Source organism: Takifugu rubripes, chromosome 4 (genome assembly GCF_901000725.2).
Source record: "Takifugu rubripes chromosome 4, fTakRub1.2, whole genome shotgun sequence".
Taxonomy (NCBI): Eukaryota; Metazoa; Chordata; class Actinopteri; order Tetraodontiformes; family Tetraodontidae; genus Takifugu; species Takifugu rubripes.
The window spans coordinates 12,098,536-12,118,928 of record NC_042288.1 but is presented as its reverse complement, the minus strand read 5'-3'; the positions used below and the strand labels follow the sequence as shown (position 1 = coordinate 12,118,928).

General features: G+C 43.1%; 1 protein-coding gene across 2 annotated transcripts; it reads right to left on the bottom strand.

Moving 5' to 3' along the window:
- Positions 1-674: 674 nt before the first annotated feature.
- Positions 675-19,884, bottom strand: LOC101075443 (apoptosis-stimulating of p53 protein 2). Of its 2 annotated transcripts, XM_011603302.2 has the most exons (20): positions 19,741-19,884; positions 19,310-19,466; positions 13,548-13,695; positions 12,511-12,624; positions 11,219-11,289; positions 10,991-11,092; positions 9,985-10,159; positions 9,661-9,842; positions 9,367-9,531; positions 7,869-7,916; positions 7,168-7,351; positions 5,343-5,465; positions 5,068-5,189; positions 4,480-4,888; positions 3,472-4,316; positions 2,624-2,761; positions 2,377-2,510; positions 2,119-2,285; positions 1,816-2,015; positions 675-1,734 (listed from the first exon to the last, which is right to left on the bottom strand). In XM_011603302.2, the coding sequence occupies exons 2-20, from the start codon at positions 19,334-19,336 to the stop codon at positions 1,693-1,695; spliced, it is 3,396 nt and encodes a 1,131-aa protein (XP_011601604.1). In that variant the 5' UTR covers positions 19,337-19,466; positions 19,741-19,884; the 3' UTR covers positions 675-1,692. The 2 variants fall into 2 exon arrangements, with proteins under 2 accessions (XP_011601604.1, XP_011601605.1); XM_011603303.2 differs by lacking the exon at positions 7,869-7,916.
- Positions 19,885-20,393: the final 509 nt, after the last annotated feature.

Sequence of the window (20,393 nt, the reverse complement as noted above, 5' to 3'; positions counted from 1 at the left end):
TATTGGCTGGATGGAAACTGTCAATTAGAAAATAACCACGAAAAGATAAAATTGTCTGGAAATCTTAAAATTGTAAATGCAGTATTTTTTGAAAACAAAATTGTACAAAAAACACTTAAAGCTCAAGTTCTGCGTTTCAATTTCAGTTTATATTAATAATGAATTTTATTTACTTATGTCAAAAGAAAAGGTAAAACAAAAATAATGGTGCGAATGTCCAAGTAATTAGATTAAATGTGCCCGTAATGAGCTAAACTACCGTACATGTCCAGTAGAGGGCAGCAAACGCCGCATTAGCGGTCCAGCACGTTAGTGCACTAGAGTCACTTAAGTTAGTTTATCCACTGCTAATAATAGAGTACTAAAAAATAATGAAATATAGGCAATATTCTAGGCGCCTAAAAGGTTTCCACGGGTACCAAGTTGATTAACTTCAAATGGAAGCTTTCATTTTTAACAAGAACAAATAAATGAATCGCACAATCCAATGGAATAATACACAACATTCTACAATCACTGAAGTGCTTCTGTTGACTATAAATAAATTAAGCCATAGGTCATCATTTATCATCATAATTTTCTTCGGTATAGTTCAGAGAATAACTGGAATCTGCTCACCTTTACTACCACTGGAAAACAAATCAACACCGATGGTCCAATGAAGAACAACAATGTAAAATTAATACAAAGTATTTTATTGTAAATGTTTGAAATGCTACAACATATTTTTGATTAAGACAAAAAAAAGAGAGCAAAAGAAAAAGTAAGAAAAATAAATACATCTACATTAACAGATGTGTGGTGAGTGCAGTTTATACGATTGTGGTCTCTTTTTTTTTTTTCCTGATTTTGTCATTTTGTGATGTCAAAAGTGACTAAAGACATGTACAGTACTATTCTCCTGCTTCTTCTTTAGCCATGGAATGTTTGTAATAAAATATAGATCCGTATTGCCTCACATCTGTCAAAGGGCCTCTTAGGTGATTGAAGATTCACTTTACTCAATACTACTCCTACAGTAATATTTCACTAGTACACGTGGTAGAAATATATGTACACAGAGCATTTGTGGCATCTCAACGATGCACCGTTGCAGGAAAACTTATTGGTTTTCAAAATAGCAACGACTGGAGAGAGAAATCGAAAACTGTGGCACGTAGCTCGACTCCACTAGCGCATACACACACACACGCGCACACACACACACACAAGGGCGTAGTAGATAACATGAGCCCCTGAAGATTGTCACAGTACTGTAGTGTTTTCAAAAGCCTTGTCGTCCTGCTTACACACTCCGTTGACGCTGTAGTGGTGTCCAAGTGTGTCACAAAATCAATCGGCCCAGAAGTTTTGAAAGGGTAGCTAAAGATGTAAAAAAAAGAAAAAAAGAAAAACAGGCAACAAAAATACTGCTAGTTCCATTTATATCCCATCATTTGGGCTCCTGTCACTTTAGAAATAGCTTCATACAGTCATATAAAAACAGCAGAAACAGAGGAATGATGCAGAAATTGCCAACAGGGATAAAGGGACAATGCTTCTGTTGTAGGTACATAAAAAAGTGCCAGAGTTCATACTTCAATCCTTCATATGTGAGGTCATCTCTTCGTTTCGGCTGCGTCCTCTTTCCTAGTCCTTTTGTTGGTGTGTTTTGATGTGTAGCAGAGCAGATTGTGCGGGGGTGTTGGTGCTTCAGGCCAGGGTTCTCTGTCTTGGCTTTATCCTGGGGTAGAGCTGCAAGATAACGAGGCATTAGGAAACACACTCCCGATATCGCCGCCACCTCAGCGGTAATGGCTCCGACTCGTGACTCACCCCGAGGAGGTTGCGAGGAATGTATCCCTCCGTGTCGCCCATGTGCGCCCACCACCAGTCGATTTCATCCTCGTCTTCCCTGCGGACGATGGTCATACAGTCGCCCTCGTGGAAGGGCAGTTCGTCAGGGTTTTCACCAGCGTAGTCCCACAGCCCGTAGACCATACCCCTGTTCATGATGCCCATCTTCTCTTGCACTCCTGGGGGGGGAGGATCATTTTAATTAAATATGCAAAACATCAGAAACTCACAATTTAGCATTTGAAACGAACACCTGATGAAGTTAAACCAGCCTTTACTGACCATAGAGGAACTGAGAGCACTGGGTGTAGCCTTCTTCCATCTCTTCGCACTTGTCAGCAGCCGTCTGCATGTCGCTGTACGTCATGGCGAACACCGCCGCCCCCGACTCCACCAGGAACTTGCACACTTGCACGTTGTTGCAGGACGCGGCGCAGTGAAGAGGTGTCCTGATGTCGTGTTTAAAAAAAGAATAATAAATCAATTAAAGTCATCTGGGAAGGAAAGGTTTTCGCGGGATTCAAACGCTGGAAAACTCACCATCCGTCACTGTCAGCAGCGTTCACGTTGACGCCAAACTGAACCAGGAACTTGACGATCTCGGTGTGGCCGGCGCAGACGGCGTTGTGCAGAGCGGTGATGCCTTCATCATTAGGCAGACTGGGATCCTCAACCTGTGGAGATCAAAAAAATCTAAAATCGGCCGTTTAAACCGTTTTCAAATGATATAAAGTAGCCGAGGAAGGAGAGAGAGGAAAGACGTTTTTTTAAAGAGACGACGTCTTACTTCATAGATGATTCTCTGGACCAGGTCAAATTCTCCCTCCAGAGAAGAGTCCAGCAGCAGAGCCAGGGGGTTGAACTTCACCCTCATGCTGTGATCAATGCGTTCGGATCCAAGTTTACGCAAGTTGGTCCTCTTTCCCTAAACACACAACCGCGATCGCACATCACACAGTGATCTCAACCCTCAGACGTAAATTTACAGCCCCAGGATGTAGCGTTGCACGCTGAATCCTTCCAGCTATGGTGGAAGTGTCTATTCTCCTTTGCAGCACGGCTGAAATGGAATAAATGTTCCACGCCTTTTGGTGATCCGGGTTATTAACACAAGCTGTATAAACACACTCCTTTTGCTGAAACCCTGATTATGCAACCACATGGATTTGACTGGACATGACAAAACAAGGGAACTGCTGAGAAAATAGGCCATAAAACCTTTGTTATTGCTGGGCCTTATTAGGGTAAAACGCGTCTCTTTCCCGACAAAGAACTCACTCACAGATTAACAACAGCATGCAGCACTGTTTGCTTTTAACGCACAAAGTAGCAAAAACGGGATGGTATCCTCTTACTGGAAGCTGAAGGAGGCCTATTTTCTGAGGAAACAATGGAAGCACTCATTAGGTATTACCTGTTTGCATAACATAGCAGCGTATCACTGGTGCAGCGCGTCATGAGGAACTAACCGACAACGGACGTGTGACGAGGCTTAGATACAATTAGCGCTAGCAAACAATCAAAGAAACCTACACTGCGACCTGCAGTGATCAATAAAAAATACTCTCAATGGAGGAAAACAACAGAACATACAAAGAAAATGAGGACGCAGCAGTGAAGAATGATGAATCATACCGGTGGTAACGTGAACTGGCCGGTGATCTCCGGTGCCTTCATGTTAAAGGTGTCATCTCCCAGGCTGTCCTGTTCCGCTCCACTGGGGTACGGGGGTGGAGGGTAGGGAGGGAACTCCTCTAGGAAACCTTCTGGAGGTGGAGGAGGTAGGCTGGGCATGTCGTCCAAGCCAGGAGGGGGTGGAGGTGGGAAGAGGGCGTCGTCAAACCTGGGCGCTGGGTGAGATGGAGGAGGAGGAGGGATAATTTGCTCGCTCTCTGGAATTACTGGAGGCGGTTTGGTCTGGTCAGCAGGAGGGGGAATGGGGATGGTGCCCCCTGAGATGTGAGAAGGCAGGTTTTCTTCCTCCAGCATCTGTCCCATCTCTGGGGGGTTGTTCTCCAAAGGACTCGGAGCAGGAGGCGCCACAGACTCCTCTGCTGCCTTCTCTGCTTCACCGGCGAAGGTGGGAGTGGTTGGTGTGGTCACAGTGGTCTCCATAGCTGCCAGTGTGGTTTTTTGGTAGAGCAATTTCTGAATGTTGGGCCCTGCCGGACCCTCGGGTTCGGTGATGGAGCTTCGCTTCTTCAATGGCCTCGGAGCATTGTAAAGTTTTTTCCTTAGAGCTTCCAGGTCGCCATCACTCTGATGCCTGTAGGGGTTGGAAATGAAGGGAAGTAGCTTGGTGGGGCTGAGGGGCCGGGGGATGCGTTCCGTTTCAGGCTGAGGGCCCTCAGGAAGGTGTGGAGCAACACCATTCGCTCCGCTGTGGTCTACTTCAGATTCCGGGGCAGGGGAGCGACGTTCCATGTAAGGGTTTTCAGGATGTGGGGAGCCTCCACTCGGAATGACCGGTTTTCCATAAACTAGAATAAAACACAGGAAACAGGAGTGAAGACTTTTCATCCACATGCAGAAAACGAACAGCAACTAAAATGATAAAATCCTATTCGGGCCATACAGGCTAGTCACTTCTGCGAGAGTGTTGCTGCAACGGTGTTGAACAAATAAAGTAGTGTTGCTTCTTACCGCTGACAAATCCGTTTGTGCGGCTTTGAGACCTGTTGAGAGCTCCCTGCACCCCAGGCTGGAAGGGCTTCCCTGTGCCAGGCTGCTGCGTGTACATGGAGTAGATGGAACTGGCTGCTAAGGTCTGCGGCTTACTCAGGCTGGAGTCTTTGGAAGAGGGTAGTTCTGGAGTGAAGGGGCGTACTGTTGCCGCAGGTGGGGTGTCCTGCTTCGTGGGGAGGGGGAGAGTCTGGCTCTGAGAGGGTAGGAGAGGGCTGCGGCCCTGTGCACTCTGGGGCTGCTGGTTGTGGGGCTTGGCTTTAGGGAAGGTTCCCGTGTTGAGCCCTGGCTTGCAGTATGGCACAATTGTGGGGCCTTTGGGTTTGGTGGGGACAGGAGGGGGCACTTTGACTGGAGCTTTTGGAGCAGACTAAAGAAATGGAGATGAGGAAAGAAACGGCAAATTAGAATATATGCTACACTAATAGACATCCTGTCTGGTAATATTTGTGCTTAACAAATATTGAACCACAATACAGACGTCATAGGTGGGGAAAATGTGGATGGTGTTTCTTTCCCCAGAGAAGAAAAATCCTGTTTTCATCTCACCTGAGCATCTCTGACCAGATCGTCGCTGCTCTGGTTTTTCCGTAGTGAGGTGGTGGGAACCTCTGTTGGCTCAAACATGGAAAATGGACGCACTTTCCTGTCCCCCTTCAGTTTAATATCATCTATGAGAGGAGCAGATGAAGAAGCAGTATTAAGGTTAATGCCATGAAAGTGTGAATCATAAAAGTCTAAACCAAATCATTTGAGCACAGCCTGTCATTGCATGTGTTGGTTTTCCAGATTTTAGGCCCCGCGGCCATGTCTATGTTCTCTACCTTGTTCTGCAGCTGCAGTGGACAGAGAGCTCATTCGTGGCAGCGTGGAAGATGAACCGTGACCATTGGCCTTACATTCTGGACCTGAAGAACTCCAGTCTGCCAGCTTGGATGGCTGAAGTCCTAATGCAGGCACATTAGAAGAGAATAAGGGAGAAAAAAAGAGAATGAAGATATATTGAAATGTATTTACACATCACATCAGGTGTCAATTATTTGCATAATGATGAATGCAGATCTGCAGCAGATGACAATTACTGCACAACACCAAACGCAACTAGTTATCTATCATTTGTCAAGATCAATACAATAAACCAAGTTCACATCCAGGCAAAAGATTGTTTATTGTAATCTGAAGTGACATTTTGAATTCAGATATCCTCAATCAAATGATGAGACCCCAGTGAGCGATAACCTACTGTATAACCTGAGAAACAGAGGGCCAACAGGGTTATCTTTAAAAATGATGTAAACTCAATGATGTCCAGTGGAGTAACGGGGATGCAAACAGCTCTCCTTACCCTTAAAGTAACACAGAAAGATTCTGCTCACAACATCCCAGCGCGTTTGTCAGAATCAACACAGGACGCCAGTTTGACTGAAGGTCATCTGTTTCAACCGACCCGTTCAGTGAGACACAAGCTCGAACCGCACACTTTCACACAGAAACAGCAAAGGACGCTCACTGGACACGAGGCAAAGATGAATAGTTTCAGCCTTTTCATCTTCTCAGAGAGATTTACTCTCATACAAACCACACACTGATAAAAAAAGTTTCTAAAAATGCACAAGCATGCAGACCAACCAGGTGTGTACCTTTTCTCTTAGCCCGCAGCTCTTTCAGAGGCTTAAACAACAACACGGCTTCTGAGGAAGGCGCATTGGAAAGACAAGAAAAAACAAACAGATTTGCCTTACTCTCCCTTTGTGTCAGACATGTTGGCGAGCCTGGACAGGACCCCCCACTGACGGGCCACAGAAACCAAGGTGGGCTTCAGTAGCCTTCTATACACTACACAACATATCGCTGCTTAAATTGAACTTGACATAAGCCTATTTATATCCTTTTTATCTCCAAATTCTGCAATTTAACTCAGCAGGCTTTCTTCTTTTATATGGTTGTGCAGTTAAAAACAGTGGCTAATGAGGAGGAAAGAAAAGGAAGAATGGAGAGGCAATTCCCTCCTCTGCTGGTTGTTGCAATTAATTCTGTAGCCAGATCATACATTTTTAATACCATGAAATGCACTTGTGATTTAGTGATGCAGAGTGGAAAAACCCCTGCATAAAGAGCCTGAAAAAGGCATTTGCATTGGATGTGCTGATCTAGTCTGCCATGATTGATCATAAGAAATATAATAAAGGGACGTATGTGCAACAATCATCATATCTGATGATTTTCCTGTGTATAGATAAATCACTATGTCACCACAGCTGTGCAAACTAATGCAATTGAAGAGAAACAGACAAAGACACTCCACAGCAGATCGTATTAAGGAAGGAAAAAAGACTGAGACGTGGAGGCTCAGCAATGAAAGACCACAGCACACCATCCAGAAGGTAACTCAGTACCTTCCGAGCTAAGGGTGACATCACAACAATCAGGTGCCTGTGACTCCTCTGTTCCAGCTGCAGGACATCGATTAAAACTGTAACTACAAGTCATCAACTCTCTTACGACATACACAATGAACTATCGGGAAAAGTTCTGTTTAATTGTGATCTGATCAACTGTCAGATTTAACTTAAATATACCGGTAGTAACAATGGAGCCTGAAGAAATGGCAGCTCAGTGAACGCCTGTATTGTCTGACTACATATTCACCTGTGCCCGAGTGGCTTCTGGGGTCGTGAGCTGGTAGGGTGGCGGTGCCGTCTGGGTAAGCTGGTTTTACCAACGGGTCTTGCCTCACTTGGCCACGGGGCATGGTGGATGACTGGATGTAAGGGCCGACCGCCGCGACCCGAGATGGGCCTGTGTGCTGACCGGCTTGTCCATCAGTGGGCAGCTGTGTATTAAAAAGGATTACGATTTTTAAAAAATTATAATTTTTTAACAAACAGGAAGAATCTATAACAGTACGGTAGATGTATTTCCAGAAGGGACAATTGCGCAGAAGGGCCAGTGAGGGATGGAAAACCAGGTTGATGCCATTATGTCGACATGAAAGTGCCCCCCCCCTCCAATTTAGCCAAATTTCAGCTGACACTAGTGGTAGGGTCACACATAAGAAAATATTTAACCTGTCCTCTGTAAGACCTGCCTAGACCCACTCGAACGGATAGCTTCTTTTTTTTTTAAAATAAATAATCTACCATTTATACAGAAAAAGCATTAAATATAGATTATAACTGTTGTAAAACTGTTTTAACGGACCATAAAAACATCATCCCTGTCTCCAATAAAATACATCTTACAAAAAAATTATTTTTCAAATTATTCGAGGTTGATGCAAGAAAGTGGCAAAAACCTCCGCTTCTCACGAACATATACATAAAATTTGGTTCTATTAACGGATGAATTACCTGAGGATGAGTGTCTTTTGAAGCCCATTCTCTACCAGGATAGCCATTCTTGGAAAACAAAAAAAAAAACACAAATATGCAATAGCAATTCAAAATGCCGAATAAGCTACCTCCTCCAACTGAATATTCGCCTCGTGATGTTCCCTGAACTAGTCATCCCAGGCAGAGTGCTGTGACTTGGGTCTGGCAGCTCTTCAGTCAGTATAGTTATTACTGCTGTGGGCCGATGCCACTCACACACTCGCCCCTCCAGTTGAGGAGAGTAGCTTGGATGTTCTGCGTCTTTGTACTGATGTAAATGGATCTGCTCATTAGGATTCCAAGCACAGTGGTGAGTAAACCACCTCCTTGCTAGAACCTATCGATACCCTCAGCTCCAACACATGCACGCACACATGCACACACCTTTCTGTGTTCTGTAGTGAGAAATTGGGCTGTCATCAATTTAGTGTATTGAAACTCCTTTGAAGTGCAGAACAGTACCCTTGATAGGAAAATACTAAATATTCTACCAAAACAGTAGTTACATCGGAGAAAAGAAGTAAATGAATACTTCTGAAATTACAGTGTTTGAGTAGTCGATTATTCAAGACCAGACTAACACCCTTGTTATATAAGAGAACGTTCTATGCAGGAGAACATGCTGATTTAAACTGCCACAGGAAGAAGAGTAAAACCACAAGTTATTTGACCTTGACCTTTGACCTTTGAAAACACAAAATTATCCATCACACCGTCAGAATGAATATGCCCGTTCCCTTTATTTCTCAAGTCTTAGTGAGCAGGATCAGTCCCATCGCAACCGGCATACATAACTCCTGGATAGGGTCAGAGAGACCCAGGAGCATGGCGAAACCAGGCAGTAATCACAAAACATTCATAGGCATTTAATTAGTGATGTGATGAACCCCTGTTTTTTGAAAAGCCAAAATGTATCAGTAAGATTTCTTCTCGGCGTTTTGCTTTTTCCTGTCGGGAGCAGCCAGAAAAGATAACGTCTCCTCTGACATTCCTGCCCATCGGCCAGTGCTCATTGCTCCTCCCTCATCACCAGGATTTTTTTTATACTGCCAGATGGGATGGAGAAGCTGACTGTAGAAATGGTTGTGTGACCTCTGTGATGTGATTGAAACAATGATCAGTCCTACCAACTAATTTTGACAGAGAGAGATCAAATTGTAGAACTAGGAAGATAGAAGTTGGGGAGTCAAAGTGATTTTTCCACCAAGAGGTTAGACGAGGTTGCGGTGCCTTACACTGGCATAGCTGGATTCTGAGAACCAGGACATCTCCGGCTTTCAGATGTAGAGATACAGATAGCGTTCGTTACCACTAGAGGGAGCTCTGGCTAAATCCATTTACATTACAAACTTGTAGACATCCACAAATGCAGTCTCATTAATTGTTATTAAAATAAGTCACGTTATGTAGGACGTTATGTAGGATGACATTCTCTGTCCTGTTATGATTATACATTCTATATGAAAACAATACTTACAGGCAAGTTCTCCTTTTGCTGCAGGGCTGCCTTTTTCTTCCACAGCCGATCCCGGAGCTCACTGATGCGTTTGTCCATGGAAACTATCTCGAGGTTGCGTTTGTTCAAGTTCTCCCTCTGTTGCTGTAACTTGGAGTTTTGATCCTGGTTGAGCTTATTCCTCAGCTGTCATGCAGCAAGGTAAAAGAAGAAATAAAAATACCTTATTCAATGTTAAAAAAAACAAGAACTTACAAGCTGCAATGTGTAGTGATGCAGATTTTTTTTCCCCTAAAAGATCTCTTTTTTGCACACCTGCAGCTCCTTATAGAGGCGGTCTAACTCTGCCACAGAGCTCTGGTTGTCATTGAAGTTTTCCATTTTGCTAGTTTTAAGCAGTTCCAGCTGTCGGTTCAGTTCCTCAACCTTGGTGGCAGCCATCACTAGTTCTCGCTGCTTCTGCTGGAATAGGTTGTTCATCTGTTCTATCTCCTCCACTGGAGGGAATGAGTGAAGTGGAGACAGGGAACCAAAGACAGACAGAAGCAACAAGGGGGAGGAAATCATCAAATCCTCAAATAAGACTTGAACTTGTCGTGCATTCTATGCCAAACTAAATGAGCGCACTGATGGGCTTACCCAGTTTGCCATTGCTGAGGCGCTTCTGCTCCACCTGGCCCTTGAGGGCCCGCACCTTCTTGAGTCGCGTTTCCTGATTGTCGATATTCTCTCGAAGGCGCTGCAGCTTCTCCTGTTCAGAGGCCTGTTGAAGCTGACGCTGCTCCTGCTGCTTCAAGTAACGCAGTCGCTGCTCCTGGGGATAACCGGGACCGGGGAGCAAAGGTCAGCACGACGACTAAACAAACACCTCTTTGTTAACTTTTTTCGTGAGTACTCTACCACAGAGAACATGCTCACGTTGTAAATAGGGTTTAAAAGAACATAGGGTTTAAAAGAACATTGGATGGTGAGTAATTAAAATATCAATATTAACTGACACATAATAGATGTTCCCTGTTCGAAAAAAGAACACACGCTTTGTTTAAAAATGGTAATGTCAGTTTATTTTAAACTTAACTTTTAACTTGCTCCTTTATCCTCGGGCATACAGTGAGAACACTTGCATAGTTTGGAATGCAAAAGTGAGCCAAGGACAAAACCTAGAAACCTGTGGTGCAAGTTTACAGAACTACATAGATGCAGTTTCTTTAGCTGTTTTCTTCCACTGTCTTCATCAGTGCATCAAAATACAATTTACCCAAAAGAATTGGAAACACAAAACCGAGTCTCTGTTGCTAGTTGACAGCTAACAAGCAACGGAAATGATGGACAAAAAGTAATAAACTACCAGATGAGTCCAGACAGGAAAGAAAAGGCAGGCGGCAGTTTCAGGCATCCATATATCACCTGTGAGTCAGAGCCTACATGTACATTCCATTCTCTTTCATGCTTTTGTCCATATACTTCTGAGTAATGTATCTCCCCACATTCTCATAACTACATCTACTTTATTGTTGCCCGATTATTTTGACCCTCTCCTCCTCCTCTCGCTTTTGCTTTTATCTCCATCAATGCAGCTTTTGTATCCTGCGTTTCAACTGATTTCTGTACCCGCTCCAACCTTTCATCTTGTGCTTTCACAAACCTTAGAAGCAAGTAGCTGTTGTTGGGCTTCTATCTGCTGCTGCTGTCTGGCAGCCATCTCTTGTAGTTCAGCCAGTGTCATATCCATGCGTGGTGTGGTCACCTTTGAGGAGAATGCACATCATTAAATACACATTTAAAGGAAGAAACGGTAACATGTTTCTTTTTCTCGCCAAAGACGCAAACGAAATAAAATTGCAGAATATCAAATGCCCTTTATTTTACTCACCCCATTTTCCATTCGTCTGTCTTGCGGAGCTTTAACCCCATTCCTCTTTGGCTCTAAGCCTCTTGAGCCAGCTGAGAAAAGGAAACATGTATTAGACAAGACTAACCAGGGGACAATTTAAATATCATAGTGTGCTTTATCAGTTCACTCCCCAAAAATCAATACAGCTGATTGTCTAAACATATTCCACCATTCTTGACTTCCAAAAATAAAGTTTTAATGTTTTAAAGGTTTCTCTAATGTTGTTGGACGGTGGTGAATAGATCTAAATCTACAGTGATTTGTGCATGACTTTAGTTTTCTTGCTGCTATCTGTGCGTTGTAACTTAAAATTAGGCTCACGTTTAAAGTAAAACAACCATCTGAAATATGAATAAGCGCATGAATCTCTTTATCCAATCATGCATGTAGCATTTGACAGAATGTACACGTTTGCTGGGATAACTTGCATAATAGTTTTAGATGACCCTTGACTTATGGCAACTGTTTAGAACATTTTATGGCTGTCAATAGACCTATAGTTGGGGCTCTGTGCTATGCTAAATGCTAAATACATTTGTTTTAGATTGATTTGATGGAAAAAAAGCACCTGTATATAATCAGAAACTTGATAATTCAACAGTGAAAAGACTCATTAACTACACACTTTCTAGAAAATTACATTCAAACACAGCAGGCGCAAGAGTGAAATTATTGACTGGGATTAAAAATATCAAAAATGTAACCCAATGTCTAAGGAGAGCAAAGGTAAGAGTGTGGGAAAACAAGAGGAGGAAGATAACAGGAAGAAAAAGCGGACATCTAATCCTCAGTCCAGACTTGAGCTGTGAGAGGTAAAAGGGTTTAGTTGCGTAACTGAGGGCTGAGAGGATAGCGTGTGATTTAAATATTAGAGTTTTCTGTGGTCTTAAAGAAACTGAAAAGTAATGGGCTTATGATGATGTGACCCTTTGGACTCCAACGACTAAAGCAGGATTTGAAGCAGACCAATTTAGAATACCGGTACCATACTCCAGCACCCTGTTCTCAAAAGCCAGCACATGAGTGTAGGCAGGAATTGTTTTATTCTACCTTCTATTATTCTACCTAAAAAAAAAGACCTATTTTAAAGACAGGCTTTTTTTAAATGAATGAGGTATGCATTTTACAGAGCTTTAGGGATCTATCAAATTTAATATATTGTTGTCAAATGCCTTCTACAAACATCGTCCTTGTTCTTAGTACATCGTGTACAACTCTTAATTCTGGAAGATGTAGGATGTGACTGGTTCCAGGAGTGAACAGACACTTACCCTGTTCCCGGCTAGGAGCCCGATTGTGGCGCAGAAAAAAGCGCACCTCTGGCCGGTGTTGTCCCCATCGTTGGAGAAGGTCAAACATTCTCTCCCCGTCACCAACAGCTCGCTCTGTGGTAAGAATTTGCAAAATCACATGTGAAAGTTTAATATAATTCCACCGATGATGTGAAGCTTCTCAAACTACAGTTCGGTTACATGTGCAGACAACTGTCGCGTTCATTCAGATGTGACCATTTGAAATTAAAATACTGATGTATCCTCCTGTGAGGCAGTAAAATAATTGTGTGCTGTAAGTGGTTGCAATTATGCTCATTAGATATTCATCATGCAGGTTCTTCATTCTAAGGACACTTTGTTCAAAAAAGGACAACATACTGGTAATACAATGAAGGAGTTCAGTGAGTTCTAAGATATTTTATAAAGGTACTGCGGCAGAAAAGTTGATTAACATCTATAGATTTGCATTTTAAATGCAGCTGCTTTGTTTTGAAGTCAGCAGTGAGGATATAGCTGGAAAACAGATGCAAATTAGAATCTTTTCAGCTGTTAGTAGTCCGTTTTCAGACTCCTTGTGAAAGTGCTCAAACACAGTAATTGGCACTTTATTCCCCCTTATAGGAGCATTACCATGGAAACAACTATGAAGCCTGGCTTTGGTTTTGAATACCTCACGGCTCTCAAAGAAGGGAGGAGGAAAATTGAGATGGGAAGGAAATCTCAACCCCCGATCTTCACCTGAGGGATGTGAGAGATGGCTTGGAGACCATGTTTGTTACAGAGATTATGGGCTTTGCTGCATTTGTGTTGCAGACCTGAAGAGATAAGCCTGCTCAAAAATGAGGTAGTTGACCAGATAGCTAATCTCCATATATAATTTTCTTGGAGAAAAAAAAGAAAGAAAGGCAGCTTTTTTGGCATTAAAATGAATAAAGGTCCACTGAGATGCAGTAATATTCCAAAATTAAAAATGGCAAGCGACTGAAAATATATGCGCCATTGTGGAGAATTAGTCAAGAGGCAGACTAAGTTACCCGATCCCCGCCACATCTCAGACAGGTGGCAGTCCGTCTCCCCGGGTTCCTTGCATAACTCCACCACATCCCGGCACAGCGTCTCAGGGGTGATGGGAACCTCAGTAAAATGCTGGTCATTGTTACTGAGGTATACTGTGAGGAACATCTGATGAGAACAGGAAAGAGAAAGAAAAATATGAACATAGGATAAAAGGCCCTGGTATCTAAAGAGAACAATGAAACAGTTAGTTCCACCAATGGTATGGAAGAAACAACAATGAAACTGTGCAGTAAACCGAGCTGTTTTACAGCAGGCATCGCTCATGCTTAACAAGTTTATGGAGGAGATTTAGAATGCATACGTGCTTGGGGGACTTCCTAAAATGCAGACAGTAATGTAATATCCCCCAGAAAAAACATTGTTCTACTCTGCATTTAGGGAAGGGCTGAATATGCTTCCTAAACTAATCGCAGATGAGGACATGAACCAATTAGGACTCATTAAAAGTCTCATTTAATCAACAGTGAAAGCGAGACAGAAAGCACCATAGTTACAGTATAATTGTTATTAGTGTGTGAGAGCTCTGTGTTTGACTCAGTCAGTTGTGACTGTTGTGAGTGGCTATGGCTACAGGAAAACTGGTGGGAACAGGTCAAGGGGGGGTCACACAGGCACAAAGGACATGGGGTGAGCAAGGATTGCTTTTTAACCGTGGGGTGTGCTGGGAAAATGAACAGTGGCCCTAAATAAGTGTCTTTGACTGGCTTTCATCTTTAAATAAAGCTTTGTGAATGAGTGGCCAAGTAACTCTTCCCCACTTAAAGGGCCCCCAGAAACACACACAGAAAGCAACGACTTTGGTCACATGATGATGCAGAAACAAGAGAGTATTGTTTCACTGGCTGATTCAACTGCTTTGTTCCACGGGAATGTAAATGAAATATTTCAGAGTCAGCAACTAGTCATCCTTGTCAGTAGTCTACAGTACAAAAAGCTGAAAATAGACATCACTCTGCTGTTTATCAACAGCATACAAAAGCTAATTGCAGAGCGGTGGACCACCCTGGAGAATAAACCCAAAAAAACAGAACTTTTTTTCCCCCTGTTGGGTGCGTGGAAGACATCTCATCTGTCTAAATGTAGCTGGGAATTCAAGTGAAACAGTTTGTGACGTGAATCTGAATCTGAGCTCTGTCGGATTCTCAACAACACGGGACTTTCAAATGACCCTGTTAATATTTGCAGAGTGGAAGGGAGAACACAGTCAGGGAGGGGGCAGGGGACTGAAGAGAAACACCGAAGGGAGGAAAATGGAGTTTTGTGAGCGTCACTGCTGCAAACGCCGCCTGATTCTCACCAACAGCAAACACTAAATCTAATGACCCAGGGAGGAAATGATGAGTGAGCACATTGCTGCTGACCTTCATCTCCACAGCTCGAGATGCCTCAGATCATCAAAAGTGTTTGACTTTGTGGTATTTTTCCTATAATCCCTCAATGCCCATTAAAGATTCACAATGGTTAATGTTAAAAAAAAGGACTGCACTTCCTATCCTGCATGTGATGAAGAGATCGCCTCAGGACAGGAGAAGCAGACAAGCTGCTTCCGCTGTCCTGTTTTGCCATTTTAATGACAGATTTCTAATTCTACTAGAGCTAAATCAGCAATATCCCAGTGGTTTGGCCTGATGCAATGGGTCAGCACTGCAAATGGGAATTTGTACCTATAAAAAAGCTTTTGCACCACAGTCTGCCCTGCAGATAGAATCAGAGCAGCTATAAGGCTAAATCACTCAGGCTATATCTCTGGGATTAAGATAATCTGCAATATTAAAAATATATATGGCTTTACAACACACCAACTAGATGAATACACAACAAACAATGTTCTTTTAGCTGTCTGCATATTTAATCATTTAAGATGTGCTTTATTTAGGATCAAAATATGCTTTGTCACATTTTACTCAAGTGTAAACATGTACATCACTCAACCATGAAAGAATATAACTCGACAAAAGATGCACTAAGAGGAAAAGAGTGGTAGCAGCTGGCAGCACACACTTAACCTACTCATTGAAGGGGTCCTGGAGAATCACCAAAAACCATGAATAACAACGCTAAAGCTCACTTCACCTTGGTTACATGAAAGGTGGCTTCGTGTGGAAACCCTCTCTTCTGCCAGTGATTCAGCTTACTCAGAGTATATTTGTGTTAAAGTCAGAAATCTAGGCATCTAAGGAGATGTGGTTGAATGCAGCTCAAAGCTGAACAGGCTTTTCAAGCCTCTCCAGTTTCTGTGAGAATGAGCTCAAAGATGTCTTCACCTTAAAGACGTATCAGTGGCCAATAAGAAGTGATGCCAGATTGGTTTGTTTATAGGTATGTGCCACTCCCACCGATAGCTCAGATAAAATATACCTGAGTGGTGGCCAGAAGGAAATTAGCTTTCGCCAGTCAATTCTATGGTAGGTCACATACATCAAAACGTCTATAACTGCAGCATTGGTTGCTATAAACAGACAACTCGCAAAGTCTTGTGCTTTAACTGAAATTTCCAGCAATAACAGGATTTTTCAAATCAAAAACCCACTTAAACATAACAGTTACATAAAACTGTATTCCCCGAGTTGAAGTTGTCACTAAGGAAGGTCATCATTTTGGTCTTCCACTGCACGGTGCAGCATCTTTGGGCCAGAAGAGGTACGACAAACCATAAATCTGGAGCCTAGATGCACAGACATGTGCAGCTTATATCGAAGCTATTTAGCCTCATGTAGGAAATCATCTATGCTTATCATAGGCTGGAAGTGACAGGAGCAAAATGGAAGACACACCCAAAGATGGTATGTGATGATCAGGCCACAAACATTACTTAGATAAGAACAAGATAAGAAAAAGAAAAAAGGAGACGGCGGCACTGCAGACTGATACAAAATGGTTTGTTGGATCCGGATTTATGATCAGCATAAACGTGTGAATGTTATTTATATCCTGGAGTTCATAGTGCTCCAGGCAATAAAGTATATTGGAATCTGCACGGCTTTATTCCCAGTATGCAGGAGATGATTTAAACACCCATCTTCAAACAGTTTTTGTATAAAATAATCATGAGGCAGTGCTTTCCGTTATGCAGATACAAAAATTACACTCATTTAATGTATATTCTGAATAAAATACCCGATAAACTGAGCTTTATTAATCTGAATCTTAAGTTTTTTCAAACAACATTCACAGGTAAACGTTCGCACCATCCCCTGCTACACACGACGACATTAAATACAGTATGAGGTCATTCATGACTTAATCTCAGGATTGCATCCAAATTTACGCAATCACATTAAATAAGATGGTTTGACTCAATATTCCGGGATGACCAACTACACACTGTTACTGGAGAAAAACAGGAAAACTAAAGGGGGTGTAAGGCAGTGTGACAGCAGCTGGAGATGACGGGCCACGTCCGGCTGCATTTTACCAGATTAGACAGAGCGCTGCGGGATTCTGTCCACAAATATAGTTCCAATTACAGATATTGCTGCGCTGGGCAGATGAGCAGACTTGGTCTTGTTGGAGGAGTCACCTCTAAACACGATTACAGCGAGTGTTTATGACACGCCGGAGCAGCAGCCTCGTGCAGCAAGTCCCAGCCAAAGCAGCCCCCGTCATCTCTCACGCTCGCTTTCTTGGACGTGCGCGAGGGGGCCGAGAGGCGAAGGGGAAGGAGAGGTCGGCAGCGATCATTCAGCTGCAATATCTTTGAAAAAACAGCTTGTCCGATGCATTGAAGCTGCAGCGGGCTGCGACACTTGGATTAGGACGCCTCTTGTCATTGACTGCACTGCAGTGCTGAGCCTATCGCTTTCTTCTCCATTCCTACTCCAGATAAAACCGGTGTTCACGTTGCACTTGTGTGGAACAGGAATGGAAGTCGATATGAAAAGGAGGGAGATGAGCCTTCAAACCAGCATACCCACATTTCAAGCGCACAGAAATAACTAACAGGGATACAAATATGTGAACATTTATGGGGGGTTTTAAAGGCAATTAAACTTTGATTATTAATTTCTGTGAGGAGGTTCAATAACAAATACACACGATGATTTTGACTAAAGATGAATTCAACCTTCAATGAATGTTGCTTTGAATGAAACCCTCTGATACTAGTAGGATAAATTAATCTCAGCCTTTTCCTCCCCTACAGCGCTGCTTTAAGCTATCATATTAAATCTAAACGTCACCTGTTCTACCAGTTATACAATTATGGATTCCTCGGGTGAACGTTTGGAATGTCGCTGTCACCGATGTGATAACTGCCTAATTGCAGACGCTACATTCTAGCGCACAGAAAAAACAAAAGGCTCATTGGTGACTGGAAAGAATTCCTGCTTGGGTTTCTGTTGACACACGCAGCAAAATCTGACATCTCATTTTCACCAGCGCAAAGTATGGCACCAGTGACACTTGCTGCGGCTCATTACAGATAAATAAGGAGCATGCTCAATAATGATGACTAGGTAGCTCTTTTGAGGTGATATGCTTGAAATTCCACAGGAATCACATAGCGTCATGGGAGATGGATGGGAAATTGAGTTTCCTCCAGTTTTTTTTTTAGTATTTTCCTGTAGCCAAGTAGTCAGGGCAGCCAAGACGGAGATTGAACCTCTGCCCTTAACAAATATCTATCAAACAAAGGCGTTTTTTGAGCAGTGACGTCAGTAAACAAGGGGTGAATGAGTCATACTGTCGTATGATTCAATAATGGGTGCGCGTCTCTTATCAGCGTGCTGCAACAGCATACGCACAAACAATGTGCTCTCCACAACATGCTGTTAAAGAGCCCCTACAGCTTATTGTGTTCGGCAAACAGTGACCCCCCTATTTACCATCCCTGCCACTAATTACGACATTACATTCTCACCATTTCCGAGCCCCTGGCCCGTGCAAGAGGGGTCACAGGCTCCGGCTGCAGTCCCTCAGATAATGCCGTGCAACAAAGCCGGTTGTGTCGAGGCGTTTATCAAGTGGAAACTAGTAGCTGTATCTTATTCAAACATCCAAATACACCCAGGTGAGAAAACTGTGATAGATCTAATGTGGCCAAAGGGAAACATTTCCTCCAGGGGCAAAAATTTAGTTTAGACAAAAAGAGAGATTGTTAACAAATGGCTGAATGGGACTGGCTGACTGAGGTCACGCACCGGCCAGGCTTCTTCCAAACACTGCTACAAATGATTAATCCACTGATCAAGGAGATTTACTGAGGCAGATATACAGTATACGAACAGGAGTTACCTGGCAGAGACGCAGCTTCCCGAGAGCAGATAACATTTTAAATAAGGAATCTAATGTTCCATAATTGAGAACACGCAGAGCCAAGGCAAATAAGTGCTGGGATGATGATAAGGACGATGACTTTGCTTGTGTCCGGGGTAAAATTAACACCTGCTACTGTACAGATCAACAGAATAGAGATGAACTTAGATTATTAATGTGCCCAAACCACGCACGGAGGGGTTTAAACAGATTTAAGCGTTTAATAAACGCGCATGGAATTTGCCTGTAACCACACACGTGAACACCCCTTTAAATAAACGCTATAATGACGTAATTAAAATCGGCACACCTTGCCCGAGGCGCAAAATGCCAAACATTAATTCGCCATGGCGATGTTTAAATGTCCACTTCGTTCGCGGTGGTGGCAACACTGCGGCATCGTTGTGTCGACAACACGACCACCGGGGAGACCGCTGGAAGTTGCGGGAATAAATCTAGTACTCACCGGCATCATTTTAGCTTCGTACCGCATTTAGCTAACCAGTACAACATGAATCCTCGCTGGTAGTTTCGACGAAAGCTGCGGGGCTGGCGATCACTTTAATCCTCCAGTCTAAACCCGCGACGGGTAGGGCTACTTTCTCCTGCTCGGAGGTCCCGTTCTGGATTTAAAAAAAAAAAAAAAGAGGTAACACACGGTCACTCAGATTAAAACAAGACTTCTAAAATGAACATTTCTATTGACGCCAAGTGTGTCGCGGACCTGTTGCAGCCGACAACAAGGCCTTCAAGACAAAAGTTTCCGCCGCAGTTGTGCGAGCATCGCTGTTCGTAGCACGGCCAGGCAAGCGCTCCCAAATGTGGCGCATACGGTTGAAAAGAAACTAGTTCTTCTTATGAGTGGGTAATTTCGACGGCTTTTAAGGTTTTGCTTACCGTAGAAGGGGTGGGTAACCAGCCTGGGAGCCCGTCGACTCGGCGGTGTTGATAGTCGCAGCCTATCCCGGAGTGACGTGTTGGGAGGAAACTCGGTCCACTTTGGAATTCAGGCTCCGCCCCCTCCTCCTCCCCGCCAGTGGAATGAAGACAATACAAATAAAGTTTATTTAAAAAAAAAAAAAAAAACATCTGCGCTGTTCTCACATATTATTTGACGAAAGAAGAAGAGTTCAACCGCGACTTGTTTCTAACTTATGATGTCCATCATTCTGGATGGTTAAAGGAGGGGAAGGAACAAAAATGAGACTTTGAAAACTGATTTCAAACTAAAGCAGAGGCAAAGCACTCGGAGAGGGCAGACCTCCACCAAGGAGCTCATTTCCCCTCATTAATAATATTAATAGGGTTTAATACTGGAGTATTTGAAGGTTGTTGTTTGAGTAGATTATAGTCTATGATTTTAATTAGAAAATCAAGGCACTGTGAAGCTCCAATGTCTTGCTTTCACGGGGGTTGTTCAAAGACTTTGACCATCACCTCCAAAATCCAGAATATCACCAAAAGTTAATGGGGTCTTCCTTGGCACATTATGAACATTTCTTGAAAATTTCATTAAAATCCAGGAATCATTTTCCCCAGTTATTTTAGCT

Excerpts from the sequence above, each read along its gene's own strand:
- LOC101075443 (XM_011603302.2), bottom strand. The coding sequence starts at position 19,336 with ATGCGGTACGAAGCTAAAATGATGCCG. Across the intron at positions 4,889-5,067 it reads ATCTGGTCAGAGATGCTCAG|TCTGCTCCAAAAGCTCCAGT; the intron begins GTGAGATGAAAA and ends CCATTTCTTTAG. Across the intron at positions 1,735-1,815 it reads TTCCTCGCAACCTCCTCGGG|CTCTACCCCAGGATAAAGCC; the intron begins GTGAGTCACGAG and ends GTTATCTTGCAG.